Source organism: Ranitomeya imitator, chromosome 6 (assembly GCF_032444005.1).
Source record: "Ranitomeya imitator isolate aRanImi1 chromosome 6, aRanImi1.pri, whole genome shotgun sequence".
Taxonomy (NCBI): domain Eukaryota; kingdom Metazoa; phylum Chordata; class Amphibia; order Anura; family Dendrobatidae; genus Ranitomeya; species Ranitomeya imitator.
In genome coordinates, this window is record NC_091287.1 from 241932926 (window position 1) to 241949864 (window position 16939).

At 40.5% G+C, this 16939-nt stretch overlaps 1 protein-coding gene across 1 annotated transcript in view; it reads right to left on the reverse strand.

Moving 5' to 3' along the window:
* The window catches only part of AHRR (aryl hydrocarbon receptor repressor), a 576129-nt gene extending 562816 nt beyond the window's left edge, over positions 1-13313 (reverse strand). The window contains exons 1-2 of the mRNA XM_069730527.1: positions 13073-13313; positions 12120-12192 (exon numbers count right to left, since the gene is read on the reverse strand). Coding sequence (XP_069586628.1) covers positions 12120-12181 — 62 coding nt within the window. The 5' untranslated portion in view covers positions 12182-12192; positions 13073-13313. The remainder of the gene's footprint in view (positions 1-12119; positions 12193-13072) is intronic.
* Positions 13314-16939: the final 3626 nt, after the last annotated feature.

The following is a 16939-nucleotide window of genomic DNA, read 5'->3' on the forward strand; positions in this document are numbered from 1 at the left end:
GAGAACAGCAGGGCTTAGCCCGAGCACAAATCCCACAGGACTGCACAAACGAACGCACATCCCGCGACAGAGACGGCCACCAAAAGGATCTAGCCACCAAATCTCTGGTACCAAAGATTCCAGGATAACCAGCCAACACCGAACAATGAACCTCAGAGATAACTCTACTCGACCATTTATCAGGGACAAACAGTTTCTCCGTTGGGCAACGGTCAGGTCTATCAGCCTGAAATTTTTGCAGCACCCGCCGCAAATCAGGGGAGATGGCAGACAAAATCACCCCCTCCTTGAGAATAGCCGCCGGCTCAGGCAAACCCGGAGAGTCGGGCACAAAACTCCTAGACAGGGCATCCGCCTTCACATTTTTAGAGCCCGGAAGGTACGAAACCACAAAGTCAAAACGGGAGAAAAACAGCGACCAACGAGCCTGTCTAGGATTCAACCGTTTGGCAGACTCGAGATAAGTCAAGTTCTTGTGATCAGTCAAGACCACCACGCGATGCTTAGCTCCTTCAAGCCAATGACGCCACTCCTCGAATCCAAGTATACAATCAGGAATTTATCCAGGTACTCTCGGAAGATGTCATGCATAAAGGACTGAAATACTGATGGAGCATTAGAAAGCCCGAATGGCATAACTAGGTACTCAAAATGGCCCTCGGGCGTATTAAATGCTGTTTTCCATTCATCGCCCTTTTTAATACGCACAAGATTATACGCACCACGAAGATCTATCTTGGTGAACCAACTAGCCCCCTTAATCCGAGCAAACAAATCAGACAGCAGCGGCAAGGGGTACTGAAATTTGACTGTAATTTTATTTAGAAGGCGGTAATCAATACAAGGTCTCAGCGAACCATCCTTCTTGGCCACAAAAAAGAACCCTGCTCCCAATGGCGACGACGACGGGCGAATATGACCCTTCTCCAAGGATTCCTTTATGTAACTCCGCATAGCGGCGTGCTCAGGTACAGACAAATTAAACAGTCGACCTTTAGGAAACTTACTACCAGGAATCAAATTGATAGCACAATCGCAATCCCTATGCGGAGGTAGGGCACTGGACTTGGGCTCATCAAATACATCCCGGTAATCTGACAAGAACTCTGGGACCTCAGAAGGGGTGGATGATGAAATAGACAGAAATGGAACATCACCATGTACCCCCTGACAACCCCAGCTGGACACAGACATAGATTTCCAATTCAATACAGGGTTATAGACTTGTAGCCATGGCAACCCCAACACGACCACATCATGCAGATTATGCAACACCAAAAAGCGAATATCCTCCTGATGCGCAGGAGCCATGCACATGGTCAGTTGGGTCCAATACTGAGGCTTATTCTTGGCCAAAGGCGTAGCATCAATTCCTCTCAATGGAATAGGATGCTGCAAGGGCTCCAAGAAAAACCCACAGCGCCTAGCAAACTCCAAGTCCATCAAATTCAGGGCAGCACCTGAATCCACAAATGCCATGACAGAATAGGATGACAACGAGCAGATCAAAGTAACGGACAAAAGAAACTTCGACTGTACCGTACCAGTGGTGGCAGACCTAGCGAAACGCTTAGTGCGCTTAGGACAATCGGAGATAGCATGAGTGGAATCACCACAGTAAAAACACAGCCCATTCCGACGTCTGTGTTCTTGCCGTTCAGCTCTGGTCAAAGTCCTATCACATTGCATAGGCTCAGGTTTATGCTCAGATAATACCGCCAAATGGTGCACAGTTTTACGCTCACGTAAGCGTCGATCGATCTGAATGGCCAAAGACATAGACTCATCCAGACCAGCAGGCATAGGAAACCCCACCATGACATCCTTAAGGGCTTCAGAGAGACCCTTTCTGAAAATTGCTGCCAGAGCACATTCATTCCACTGAGTGAGCACAGACCACTTCCTAAACTTCTGACAATATATCTCTACCTCATCCTGACCCTGACACAGAGCCAGCAAGATTTTCTCTGCCTGATCCACTGAATTAGGTTCATCATAAAGCAACCCGAGCGCCAGAAAAAACGCATCAGTATCACATAATGCAGGATCTCCTGGCACAAGGGAAAATGTCCAGTCCTGAGGGTCGCCACGTAATAAAGAAATAATGATCTTTACTTGTTGAACTGGGTCACCAGAGGAGCGGGGTTTCAAAGCCAGAAATAGTTTACAATTATTTTTAAAATTCAGAAACTTAGCTCTATCTCCAGAAAATAACTCAGGAATAGGAATTCTTGGTTCTAACATAGGATTCTGAACCACTAAATCTTGAATGTTCTGTACACTTATAGCAAGATTATCCATCAAAGAGGACAGACCTTGAATGTCCATGTCTACACCTGTGTTCTGAACCACCCTGATGTAAAGGGGAAAAGAAAGACAAAACACAGTGCAAAGAAAAAAAAATGGTCTCAGAACTTCTCTTTTCCCTCTATTGAGAAGCATTAGTACTTTGGGCCTCCAGTACTGTTATGAACTGGTGATTCAGAACCACAATGGACCTAGTGGTTAAGAGCACACCAAGTGACCTGATAGTTACTATTAACATAGGACGAGCTCTGAGACGTGGGAACTCTGCTGACCGCAATCCCTAATCCTATCATACCACACTAGAGGTAGCCGTGGAGCGCTCCTGACCAGACCTAGGCACCTCGGGCACAGCCTGAGAAACTAGCTAGCCCTGAAGATAGAAAAATAAGCCTACCTTGCCTCAGAGAAATTCCCCAAAGGAAAAGGCAGCCCCCCACATATAATGACTGTGAGTAAAGATGAAAACACAAACACAGAGATGAAATAGATTTTAGCAAAGTGAGGCCCGACTTACTGAATAGACCGAGGATAGGAAAGATAGCTTTGCGGTCAGCACAAAAACCTACAAACAACCACGCAGAGGGCGCAAAAAGACCCTCCGCACCGACTAACGGTACAGAGGTGCTCCCTCTGCCTCTCAGAGCTTCCAGCAAGCAAGAAAAACCAATATAGCAAGCTGGACAACAAAAATAGCAAACAAAAGTAACACCAGCAAAACTTAGCTTATGCAGGGCAGACAGGCCACAAGAACGATCCAGGAGAGAGCAAGACCAATACTGGAACATTGACTGGAGGCCAGGAACAAAGAACTAGGTGGAGTTAAATAGAGCAGCACCTAACGACTTAACCTCGATACCTGAGGAAGGAAACTCAGAAGCCGCAGCCCCACTCACATCCACCAAAGGAAGCTCAAGGACAGAACCAGCCGAAGTACCACTCATGACCACAGGAGGGAGCTTGACCACAGAATTCACAACAGCTTTACCAAAAGAATTTTGACTTAGCTACATACATTTTGGCAAATTGCAGTCTAGCTTTTTTATGTCTCTCTGCGTCAGTAGTAGGGTCCTTCTGGGTCTCCTGCTATAGCGTTTCATTTTATTCAAATGTCGACGGATAGTTTGCACACTGAGCCTGCAAGACAGGTTGATTGGAGCTGTTTACCCACCATCCAGATGATCCTGTCTTGCAACCTTTCTTCAATTTCTCTCTGCTGCCCATGTCAAGGGAGATTAAATATAGTGCCATGAAAACTTCTTGATTATGTTGCACACTGTACTTTAGTTACGTAACATGAACATAATCAAGCTTTTAATTTACTTGCTTTTTTATCTGTTGTCATTATCCTGCAATGAGAGCTTTTATCTTCCCTAGTTTACATTTTGTTGCCAAGGTGATTAATAACCAAAGCCTGATTGAGCATGCATATTAGCTACAGGCAGAGGAGTACCTCAGGAGTACCCCCTTAGACACCAGACACCTTTCTCCAGCCCATTCAATTCTGTACAGCAGTTACAGTATCTGCTCACCTCCTTGTTGCTCCGTCTCAGCTCCCGATCTGGTATCAGTTCTGCAAAATCACCAACCCCAGCAGTCCAAATGCACTGTTATCTCTTTATGCAAATATAGTAATAACTGTATAGACTCCAGGACAAGGACTGACAGACTATTAATGTTTCACAGTATAAGAACAAAGCTCATTAGATGAAAATTGACCAGAATTGTCACTTAGGCTACGTTCACATTAGCGTTGCGCGCCGCTGCGTCGGCGACGCAACGCACGACGCACAAAAAAACGCGCGCAAACGCACGCAAAAACGCTGCGTTTTGCGACGCGTGCGTCGTTTGTTGACGAAAATCGGACGCACGAAAAATGCAACTTGTTGCATTTTCTTGCGTCCGACGCTAGCGTCAGAAACGACGCACGTGTCGGAAAACGCAACAAAAAAAATGCACGCGTCCCCCATGTTAAACATAGGGGCGCGTCGCCGCTGCGTCGCCGCTGCGTCGCCGACGCAACAGCGACGCACATTAGCGGAACGCTAATGTGAACGTAGCCTTAGTAGGAGTGCTTGCCCCACTAGCAGCAGAAAGTAAGGAGCCTGCTGAGCTGTCTCAACTGGACAATGCCCCTATAAGGATACTTTTTAAGAATAATTGTCTATTTTTTATTTCACTGTGACCATTCTGCTTCATATTTGAGAGACACTACCTATTTTTTTTTTAGATCACTTCACATAATCATCTCATCATCACACACAGGATTACAATAAAAGGTAACACCAATATCTATATATAGATAAAACAAGATCACACCATTAATAGTATTCTTAGCTGACATCCTCTCCGTACCGAACACACAGTGTAGCAGAAAAAAATAGAGGCATCCTCACCTAGTGTCCAAAGGAGCAGCTCTTCCCTGCACAAAGAGATAGCAGTGCAGAACTTGTATTACTGTGCTGTACTGTACAGAAATTCTACTAGACAGTCAATCAGTGCATGTACTGCCACAAATTAAAAACTAACATAATGCACTGAAAAATAGATGCTTCAACATTAACATGATGAAACAAACTACTTCTTACAGCTATTTACAAGCACAGAAGACCACTTTCTTTTTTTACAGCAGAGGCCAACATAAAGCCATATTCACACAATAGTGTCATTTTTGCATAAGTGTGGCTTCTGTGTGCATGACATTTTTTTCTCACTCCCATAGACTTGAATAGTTGTGCATGATTAGCAAAACTGTATGAGAATCGGATGTGCATTTACATTTTCTTTGATGGGGCACACTGATCCATTTTAAAAAATGGATATGTGAGTAGTGTTTAAATAATGTCTGTCAAGCTTACTGGAATCGTGGCTTCAGGGTGAAAATGAAGTTTTATTCTCTCTGCAGCTACTTGCTTCCAGTTATTGGGGCAGGGCTTAGAGCAGCTACAGTCACTGCTCACTGTACAGTCAGTGAGGTGTAATCATTCCCCAGCACTTTGGTTGGCAGCCTGCTCTGCATACAGGTGTATTTTTTCATCACCCTCACTATGTAGTGAGCGTTGACTGTAACAGGACCCTGTAATGCCACAATGACTGGAAGCAAACAGTTTCAGGGAAAAATAAAATTATTTTTTTCCTGTAACTGTTCTTCCAGTAAACCAATCTAACATGATCATATCATTTGTAGCAACCTGTCTTTACATTTTTCCCTGCTGTCCATGTCAAGGGGGATTAACTACAGTGCCAGAGGTTGAAAACTTCTTGAATATGTTGCGAACTGTGGACAAAGGAACATCAAGATTTCCGGAGATGGACTTGTAACCTTAAGATTGTTGATATTATTTAACAATTTTGGTTCTCAAGTCCTCAGACAGTTCTCTTCTCCTCTTTCCGATTTGAAAACATCAACACTCCCGGCTCCAAGACTTCTCACAAATTGCGCCAATCCTCTGGAATGCTCTACCTCAAGAAATTAAGACTTGCAACAACTTATACAGTTTTAGGCGTTCCCTAAAAACACATCTGCTTAAAGCTGTCTATCATGTTCCCTAATCAAAGTTCTTTTATATATAGCCCATTCATTATTTCTCTCACCATAACCATCGCTCAAACTCCACCGCACCCAAAAGCCACACAAATATTGGCTGGTGACTAGCTCATGCAGCCTATATCTACCCCCTAATCCCTCAAGATGGCTGGGCCATCATCGTAAATACACACGTGTACTTTGTGTCCCCCCACCTGATGTAGATTGTAAGCTTTTACGATCAGGGTCGTCATTTTGCTTTAATTATTGTATTATTTTTAACGTTGTTACTTATGACTTGTGTATGAATACTGTATGTTGGCGCTATATAAATAAAGACTATTATTATTATTATTAATAAATGATTTTTACCTGCAGATTAACTCCATATCTGTGGTTAAATAGCATTTCTGGAGGTGACAGGTTCCCTTTAAATCAAAAGTCTCCCACTACTCTGAAAAATGTGATCAATGCGTAGCGCAAGTTATACATAATCATAATAATATATGCTTTTATCTGATAGCAAAACTTTTAGCTCAAGTGTGGGTGTTATATGTTTTACGATGTAGTCTTGATATGCAAATTTCTTTTTTTGATTTTGAGTAAAAAATGTTAAATAGTCATTACAAAATGAGTAAAAATTGAATATCAAACAATAATGATAGAAAAAAATCGTTATCGCTGTCTTGAATTTGATTTTGTGGTTTGGGTTTCCTGTAAATCTGGCAAGCTTAAAGCGCTTGCAACCTAGATGTTGACATTATAAAAAGCTTTATTGTAAGAGTGACAAATGAGTTTCACATAATTTTCCACAACGCTCTGTGGAGTTTATTTTACTGCGTGTAATCATTTTGAAAAATATTTCAAATTAAGGTGATAACTGGCAAATACTTCGTCGCGTTTTGCGATTTTCTACATGTGATGACATATTTATGGGAAGAGCCTTTCCAGATCTAAGACGGCAGAAATCTCGAATGTACGTACATATGAAAATCTACAGTATAGTTTACTAGATAAGTATTTCTGAACTGAAATGTAAGAACTTGTATACTATAAATTCTATTCCAATAGTATTTTATTTCATGCCTATATTTTATAGATAAGCGTTAAGCCGATACATGACGCTCCTGAACTGTGGTGGTGCTCAAGAAGGGTTCCATTCTGTAGAAAAACAAATGAAGGCACTCCAATGAGAAATACACAACTCCTCCTTAGTGACTACGGTCGCATTACCCTAATATATCCTTTTACATGGACGCCTTAACAGTCCGTATCTGCTGAACGTCCAGATTTTGGGACCGAAACGTTATATGATTTCTGGATTGCCTACAATAAAATCCTGCTTGTATTTCTCATTGAAGTGCCTTCATTTGTTATACTTTATAGATAGTCATACATCAACACTAGACACTGCTCTAATTTTACCTTTCTAAACAAGTATAGTTTATTTTCAGAAAGATTATAAAAAGTACAGATTTGTCCCTTTTTTAATCTATTTTTTTAATGGAGTTTATTCCAAAAATGATGTTTCTAATTTTTTTTAAATCATATAATGGAAGCAAATAATCAGCAGTTGTTCCTTCTGATCTGAAAGTACAGGCAACGTGACCTTTCCTTTTTATTTTTGTCGTTAGACCACAATAGTAGGATACAGACCTGTTTATAATAGCTCGTTGGTCTGTATATGGGATAACACAAACTATACAGATTGTGTAATACTTTCTTTAGCCTGTTGGCAGGCATTCTCCAAACTGAAGTACCCAATTGCTGTTTATTTTAAGGATTCTTGTGATTGCTTTATTATTGTCTTTTATAGTAATAGCAGTGTCCTAAGAGTGTGAGTAGGTAAAAGTACACGTGTGAAGGTGAAACAAGACATTACTTTTCACTGACACTCTCTTAAAACTCTTCTAGCTAAATCCCAGAAAGTTAGCTAGCATTTCCAAAATTGTGATTTTTATCTTCACATAATTTACAAAAGATTAATGTTGTTCAATTACTAACACAAAAGCCCCACTTTACAGTATACAGGTACTGTACCAGTTTACAGCATCATATTTGCACAGTACAACTACAGCACCATTCCGATATTGTACAATCACATAAACCATTATGTATATTGTGCCACTTTACAACACCATTTCTATACTGTACTACTTTACAGCACAATGTAGGTGCGATGCCTGCACCTTATATCGGCATAATTGTGATGTACCACTTTATAATCTATGTGGTGTACCACTTTCCAGCACTACATCTATATAGTACCACAACACAGGACCATGTTTGTGCAGTAATACTTTGCAGCATCACAACTTTACTGCACTACTGTACAGCACTATACCACTTTATGGCATCATTATGCATGGTGTACTTTATGCACCATATTTGTACAGTCATTTTTTCAGCACCGTATCTGTGCTGGTTCTCCGAAGACCCGCATAAACTCCTACAGTTTCCCCTCACAAGTTGTGACTGATACAATTAAAAAAAATCTCACCTACCCCATCCCAATGAAGCTGCTCCGCTCCATGCAGTGTGTGGACTAAGGTGCGACCTAGAGACATCAACTCCCCTGTTGCACTCAGATGCATTGGTGGAGCCTTGTACTCAACTATAACTGCATCAAGAGGATGCAAATACCATTCAAGTTGAAATTTAAGCCGAGTGCGCATGTTTTTAGTAGATCGCTCCTATGTTGTGAACCATGCATGAAAAGAATGGAGAGTCATGAAGGAAAGAGATGAAGAATCCTGGCTGGACTGGGCACACTAGCTTTAGTACCACTACTCTGCAATGCCATGCACAAGGTTTCAGGTGGCGGATATTTTGAGCAGAGCAGCCAGAGGAGAGAAGAGGAAAGTCTTGCCCAAGTGTCTTATCATTTACATTCGGCCTTGCACGCTTATACTAGCTGTCAGCCTCAATGACAGTACATAGCGTTTTTTAGCTCTGTGTTGGAACCACCTATTTAGCTGTTAAAACAAAACCAGATCCTGTTTGTGGAATATTGGAAGACCTTTGTCAATGCTTTTGCTTGCATTCCCCCTGTGGGGATCCAGTTTTGCGTTTGAACTTGGAACTTGTCATATGATGCAAAACTGGAGAATCGGGTAAAAAAAACTCAAGAAGAGGCTAAACCATTTTCTTGACCATGTCCTGGTTTGACTATAAATATTAACAAAAAAATGTAAGGAAAAGAATTAAAGGGCGTGTCAGCCCAAACTGACAGTATAAAATAAGCACATAGCCTTGCAGGAGATACAGTCCCTTTAAAAATACCATCTTTAGTTTTCTAACCACTGCCTCCATTCTGCAGAAATAGACATTTAATCAAATATGCTAATTAGAGTGGTCAGTGCACCCTTGGTGTGGCCAAGAGGATCAGTTCACCATTCCACTCACTGTTTCTGTATGACCCAACCTCCTTAACTGATGATAGGCAGCATTGGATTATTTGGAGCCAGCTCATCAAACCAACATTGTCAATCGCCAGTGAGGGGAGTGGGGACATGAAAAATCAGTTCCTAAATATCTGAGTTTGAATATTGCTGTCTTTTATAGGGTCTTTTTTTATTGTCTTTTATAGGGTCTGCTCTGAGGTCTCAATGTTGGGGTTTGGTCTAGGGGTTAAATTTTATGCTTTGGAATAGCTTTAGGATTTGGGGTCTGGATTAAGGCATGTATCCAGGCATTTTAGATGCTTTGGCTTTGACAGCAAATAATGACCAGATCACTACTGCGGGCAATCTCTTCACTCTATACTGCCTACAATGTAAGGTTCTTATAATGAAGGCAATATAATACGGGAAATATGTGGGCAGAAATATATATTTTCTAAACACCACAGCCAACTAGGCTAAAGCTTCAAAGTAGAGGGGTCATACTGACATAATTTGTACCAAAGATCATCTAACAATGAAATGTTATTGCTTGGGTATGCTTTTTGGGGTAAACAGAGCTGGAATAATATTATGACAGACATTCTGTGACTTTGCAACATATAGTCATAATGTTATATAATGAGGAATGTGTGTTTCCATATGCTTTATCGATTTAATACATACGTAGAGATCTATTACATGCCCGTACATATGGATGACATATCTAAACAAACATGTTCCTCCCTGCAGCTTTAGACCTACTGTATGCAAAGAAAGAGTATTCTTTTTAGATTAGCTGTAAAATATGGAACTAATTAAAGTTTTTTCCCCATTTCTGAAAGCGATGGCATATTGATAGAATATGCCATCACTTTCTGACTGATGGGGGTCTGACTCAAAGTCCCTAACCAACAGATGTAAACCAGTGTGGCATACCCTTCATATTCAGCATTAGGGGTCCTGTCAGTTGGGCGGCCATCAATCAGTTCCATCACTCTATGAGATGTGAAAACCACTTTAATTACAACGTATAGCTCGTGGATGGTTCAAGCTGACTACCTTTTTGGCTGTCATTTTTCTTTTTATTTTATCGGACTGGAGTAGCCGTGTTATAACACTATAAAATAGTTTATTTTATTGAGTGATAAAATAACACATTTTTTTTCAGCAGTTGTGGATTAAGTTTGCTGCTTTACTAATGGAGTCAGTTATATTTATACTTACTAATGCCGTCACATCATTTCCAGAAACAGGCAACATTTTTTAAGTAGAATTCTCCTTGCTAGACACGCTTGACAATTATATTTCAGGTTTAATGTCGGATTGCCAAAAGTTTTGTATATGAGGTATACAATGTTGGTGTAATTACTATATGAGTTCATTTAAAGGAATTGTCGACTTAAGAAAATAATATGAAAATTGAAGCACTGAATACAACACACCAAGCAGTTCTACAAGATGAAACATTTTCCTGGAGTTTACAAGAAAACTTTGAAGTATGTTGTAAGATGTTGTAACTAAAAAAAAAACCTTTCCTCAAATTTTGAGAACCCATACTTTCATACAGCTTTTCTAGAAAAGATATCACATGAGACTTTTTGGTTGAAATGTTTGCAGTCATAGTTAGTATTCCAAAGTTATTTGGATTTGCTTTATGCAAGTTTTTATAGGTCTAAACCAGAAAATGTTTGAATCAGCAATCTAAAATGTTATTTATTTTTACCATTTATTTATTTCTGCATATATTTATTAATTTTGACACATCGTAATGATCAGACCTTTCATGCAATATGTGTTTTAATCACTTATTAACTCTAAACTTGTCAAAAATGACTTCAAGCTAAAAACATATCTGAAGGCTGAAGACATCTGGAACACATATTTTTAGTTGGTTGATAATGGCCCTTACTTTCTACAATGTCAGATTCTTATATCAGAACCAACCTTAACCCCTACCTTAATGGACCCCAGAAGACATATTTAAAGCGTTAATATAGCAATTCTTCAACTGTTAAAAATGGCTTGTATCCTTCAGCTTCAGAGGTTACATTTTGATGGATCTGTAGGCTTTGATGATGCTCTGAAAGTTTACTAGCTCCATGAAAGATAAGCATGAAAAATACAGCTCGAAACCCATGAACTGTAATACTGTATTTATACTGATGCATTAGATTTTACAGCCAAATTCACAACTGCTCAATGCAAACTTTTAATATCAATTATCCAACAGTTTATGTAGTTTAGTTCATGGGTAGGTGGACCGTGGATAGTCACACCTCCCACCTATTGATAGAATCCCTGGATTCTTATGCTTTATTATATATGTATATATCCTGTATGTATATATATATATATATATATATATATATATACTTCCTTCTGCTAATAAAATCATTCTTTGTAACAATTTTGACAGTCGATGGACAAACATAAAAAAGAAAAATCTCAACAATTTATATAATTTAAACACCTGGTGTGAAGTATTGTAAATCTTCATACAATATTTGCAGGCTTTAGTTTAGGGTTAAGTAATGATTTAATATTTGGGCATGCATTTTAGACATGTGTAATTTACATCATCGTGCCTTTTAATTCCTTGTGACCTGAGCTTACCTTGCATTAAAGTACCCCAATTATATCATATTCAACAATGATTGACTATAACACTAGTTTCAATTATTTATAATATTCATTTAAAACAATTTTTAAAAAAAAAAAAAAAGTCTGCTTCTATATAATTAATTCTATATATCGGAAAAGTTATATTTACTATGAATTTCCTAGGTAAAAATATAAAAGTCGTGTCATGTTGTTATTTATATTCTGCCCAGAAGAATTTACTATTTAGACACGTCAATACAATATATAGAGATACATGTAAGTAAATGTAGAAAGGAATGCTTAACTGTTTTTGTATGGGTTTTCTTCGCTTTCTCCCGGCGTACATGCATTCTCCAGGAGGAATCATAGTGGTCTAACCTGAAACAAGATAAGAAAAAGCAACAGGTGCATAAAGACGCATCTAGACCGAAGAAGTGGGAGTGTAACCGAATATCTCGCAGAGTGGTGTTGTGATTAAGCTGTAAGCCCGCACTGTGACACAGCGACAGGGTGAGCCATCAGAAAGTGATGCTCTCTGACAGAACATTTACTGTGTCACCGCATCCCACAAGAGGCTCCCGAAACACATACTTCAAAGAGATGGCTTCATCAACTATCAGAGCACGCCAACGACAGGAATCGCAGCTCGGTCTTAGCACCTGCTGCATTTCTCTCTCTATATATAATGTAAAAAACAAAAAATGCAAATACTAAAAATTGGTGTGCAGAAAGATATCAGGCCTGTTACTAAAATTGTAACATTGCAGTATTTTGTTTAAATTCGACCATAAAAACTTAGAACTGAACGGACAATATATTTCATTTCTATGGCGAAACCCGCAACATATTATTTCAAGCACTACAACTACACTTCAGTTTAACCAACAACGGCGTAACCTACTGCTAAATTATCTCGCTTAGTTAAAAAGTAGAAAAAAAAAAGATTTATTTGAATATAATAATTTCAAAAGAGCACTATTATTATTATTATTAGTAGTAGTAGTAGTATTAATAATAATAATAACAATAATAATAAAAGTTGAAAATCAGGGCAACCTGCATTGGTAGGGTTACGGTTTAAGGTGCAAGATAACATAACTAATAGAAAGTTCAATCTATAGAAAAGAAATGTATAAAACATGGTAAAAGTTACCGATAAACGTGATAAAGTTGGGCAAAGCATCTAAGAAAACGTTATGAAGAAACTGGAAATGTGCAGCATGCCATTTATTGCACATGGAAAGGGAACAGAACTCACCCCCGGCAGTGACACTTGTCCCAATCCTAGGAAATGAGGAGATACATCCAGGGTTGACTGTGATGCCGGGTCCAGGACTGCAGGCTGCCCTCTCCACCTCTGGGCACTTTGTGACTGGAGAGCTGTGACACTCTGTGTAAGTTTTATCATTGGCATATAATGTCACTGTGGTGCAGGATCACTGGTGACAGTGTCCCCCTTATGTTCTTGCGACTTTCTCTCACTTCCTTACGATTCAGGTGGCGAGCAAGAAAGTGAATGACAAGAACAGGCTCCACATGTGGCGAGAACTGGAGTCTTTTTTAGCAGGATTGTGAGCGCCATCTAGCGGCCAGTCTTATTCAGCCCAGTCATTGCTAATGAATGCGTTTTTACTAACATATAGCATAAAGTAGACACACCTAGAATTATCTATCTCTCTATGTAATTGTCAGGGTAGGTTCACACAAACGTATTTTCGATCCTAGTGTTGTAATTGAAAAATTGGACAGAGCACCGACAGCTCTCGGACCATTGTTGTTAATGGAGCAGTGCAGATGAGCTATTATTTCCATGAACCAAATGTGCTTGTCAAAAAAAAATGTCGGCATGCACTATTTTCTTCTGTATGTCCAGTAAGACTCACCCATTCAAGTCTATGAAAGGGCAGAAAAAATTGGATCACATATGGAGCCACAGTATAGCGATTCTGAAACAGAGGGAACTGTAAATGATTAATAGCTGCTGATGTCTAAAAAGGGATTGCATAGGAAGGACAAGTGAGAAAAAAATCATCCCAGTTTTCTGGATGAAACTCTATTTTTTATACCCTTGTGTGAACCTGGCATAAGACGGACGATGCAACTTTCAAAATTGAAATTTCGAGTAATGCAAAATAGTAAAAAGCTGTAATCTCACTGATACATTTCACTATGTTCACACAAGTGTAGAAGAAAATCATCCAAGTTTCACCCTTAAAACTCGAACAGTGTTTTTTCCTCATTTGTCATCCATCTGCAATCAATTCCTTTTTTTTTACATCATCGGGGATTAAAACGTTACCAAAGACAGTTTCCTATGTTAAAGAATTGCAATGTGCAGCCCTATTGAATAACATTGGTTTGAGTGCTGTACGTGTGTTGTCCGTTTTTATAAGGACAACACTTGGACCGAAAATATGGCTGTGTGAACCTGGCTTTCTGATCAGCATTTTCCAACAGTGTTTGTAAGCCAAAACCAGGAATGTGTTAGGTTCCGGGATTCTCCCACTGTACGGGGTAGATCCCAAGCCTTGTCTGCCTCTGCTGTCTCCCATTCTGCTCCGGCCACAGTAGGGGCTGCTCAGCAAAGACGTCGGGCTCAGCTTCTTGCTCAGACTAGGGCTATGGTAATCAGCAATAAGCAGCGGCAAACAGACGCTGCAGAGGCTAAGTCCAGAAATAACTCTGCTGAGCATGCTCATGAAGAGACGACTTCTCATTGGTGGTCGGTCGTCAGCTGCTCAGGTGAAGTGGCAGTTCTGGATTGGTCCTCGAGCAACATTCTTTCTCTCTGTCTGGACTTAAATGGAACGTATAAAAGGTTCTCTGGAGCGCACACTGGCATGCTAAAATCTCTTATGTCACATGTGTGTGTGGAACATTACAGTAGTGTGGACTTGTCTGCGTGGGCTCAGGGGAGGCACATAGCCTTTAGAATTTCGGCACCTCCAGAGAGGAGTTTGAGTGAATTCAGGGCAGGTGTATAGCCTTTAGAATTCCAGCACCTCCGGAGAGGAGTTCGTGTGTGTGCATACTCTGTGGTTGTGTCCACTACCTGTTTCCTTGCCCCTGACAGGGTTGCGTTTACCTATGAAGTAACAGGTAATTTCACATAGCGCCATTTTCATTGGTGTGGCATTAAGCTGGGCTACACTGTGTAGGGACAGCTGTATTTCCGTCTATACCCGTCTGTGAAGCTAACAGAGTTGGGTAATTAGTTTCAATTCACACAGGGTGACATTTAACCCAGTCTGTTTTCAAGATCACTTGCCGCACACTTCCGCCATTGTTTACTAGCTGCGGTTTTACATCTGTGCACGGTGGACTCTGGGTTGTGATCGCACTTCATCATAATTTTATATTTAATGCGATCAGCTAACCCTAACAGAATCTGTCACAAATGCATAATAATTATAAGTATTCCTATTAAAATTTCTCATTGCAAGTTCAATTTTTGGTTTTGCATTAAAAATACTGATTTAGAATACTGATTACTGATGTGTGAATGTGGCGTAAATTTTAACTTTGACACAATTGTAACTATTACGGTATGTTTGGAAATTGTATTCTGAGCAATACCCTAATTCAGTGTTATCATAATGTAAAGGAGTGGAAGAACTGTTGGCCCCACTTCTGAAAACATTTGTATTAATGTAACACAATGACCTGTTTATATGTGATTTTATATACCGTATATACTCGAGTATAAGCCGACCCGAGTATAAGCCGACCCCCCCTAATTTTGCCACAAAAAACTGGGAAAACTTAATGACTCGAGTATAAGCCTAGGGTGGAAAATGCAGCAGCTACCGGTGAATTTCAAAAATAAAAATAGATACCAATAAAAGTAAAATTAATTGAGACATCAGTAGGTTAAGTGTTTTTGAATATCCATATTGAATCAGGAGCCCCATATAATGCTCCATAAAGTTTGATGGGCCCCATTAGATGCTCCATATTAAAATATGCCCCATATAATCCTGCATAAAGGGTAATAAGGGCCCCATAAGATGCTACATAGAGATATTTGCCCTATATAGTGTTGCCCAAACGTTATGGCCTCATAAGATGCTCCATACAGTCACTTGCCCCATATAATGCTGCACAAGCGTTATGGCCCCATAAGATGCTCCATACAGTCACTTGCCCCATATAATGCTGCACAAGCGTTATGGCCCCATAAGATGCTCCGCACAGTCACTTGCCCCATATAGTGCTGCACAAGCGTTATGGCCCCATAAGATGCTCCATACAGTCACTTGCCCCATATAATGCTGCACAAGCGTTATGGCCCCATAAGATGCTCCATACAGACACTTGCCCCATTATAGTGCTGCACAAACGTTATGGCCCCATAAGATGCTCCATACAGTCACTTGCCCCATATAATGCTGCACAAGCCTTATGGCCCCATAAGATGATCCATACAGTCACTTGCCCCATTATAATGCTGCACAAGCGTTATGGCCCCATAAGATGCTCCGTACAGTCACTTGCCCCATTACAATGCTGCACAAGCGTTATGCCCCCATAAGATGCTCCGTACAGTCACTTGCCCCATTATAGTGCTGCACAAGCGTTATGTCCCCATAAGATGCTCCGTACAGTCACTTGCCCCATTATAGTGCTGCACAAGCGTTATGGCCCCATAAGATGCTCCGTACAGTCACTTGCCCCATTATAGTGCTGCACCAGCGTTATGTCCCCATAAGATGCTCCGTACAGTCACTTGCGCCATATAGTGCTGCACAAGCGTTATGGCCCCATAAGATGCTCCGTACAGTCACTTGCCCCATTATAGTGCTGCACAAGCGTTATGTCCCCATAAGATGCTCCGTACAGTCACTTGCCCCATATAGTGCTGCACAAGCGTTATGGCCCCATAAGATGCTCCGTACAGTCACTTGCCCCTTATGCTTTTGCTGCGATAAGAAAAAAAAATCACATACTCACCTCTCTTCGCTCAGGACCCCCGGCGCTTTCAATATTTACCTGCTCCGTCTTCAGCACTGACGTTCAGCAGAGGGCGCGCACTGACTACGTCACCGCGCCCTCTGACCTGAGCGTCACAGCCAGAGGACGATGAAGACAGAGCCGCACCGGAACGAGGAGCGGTAAATATCACGCA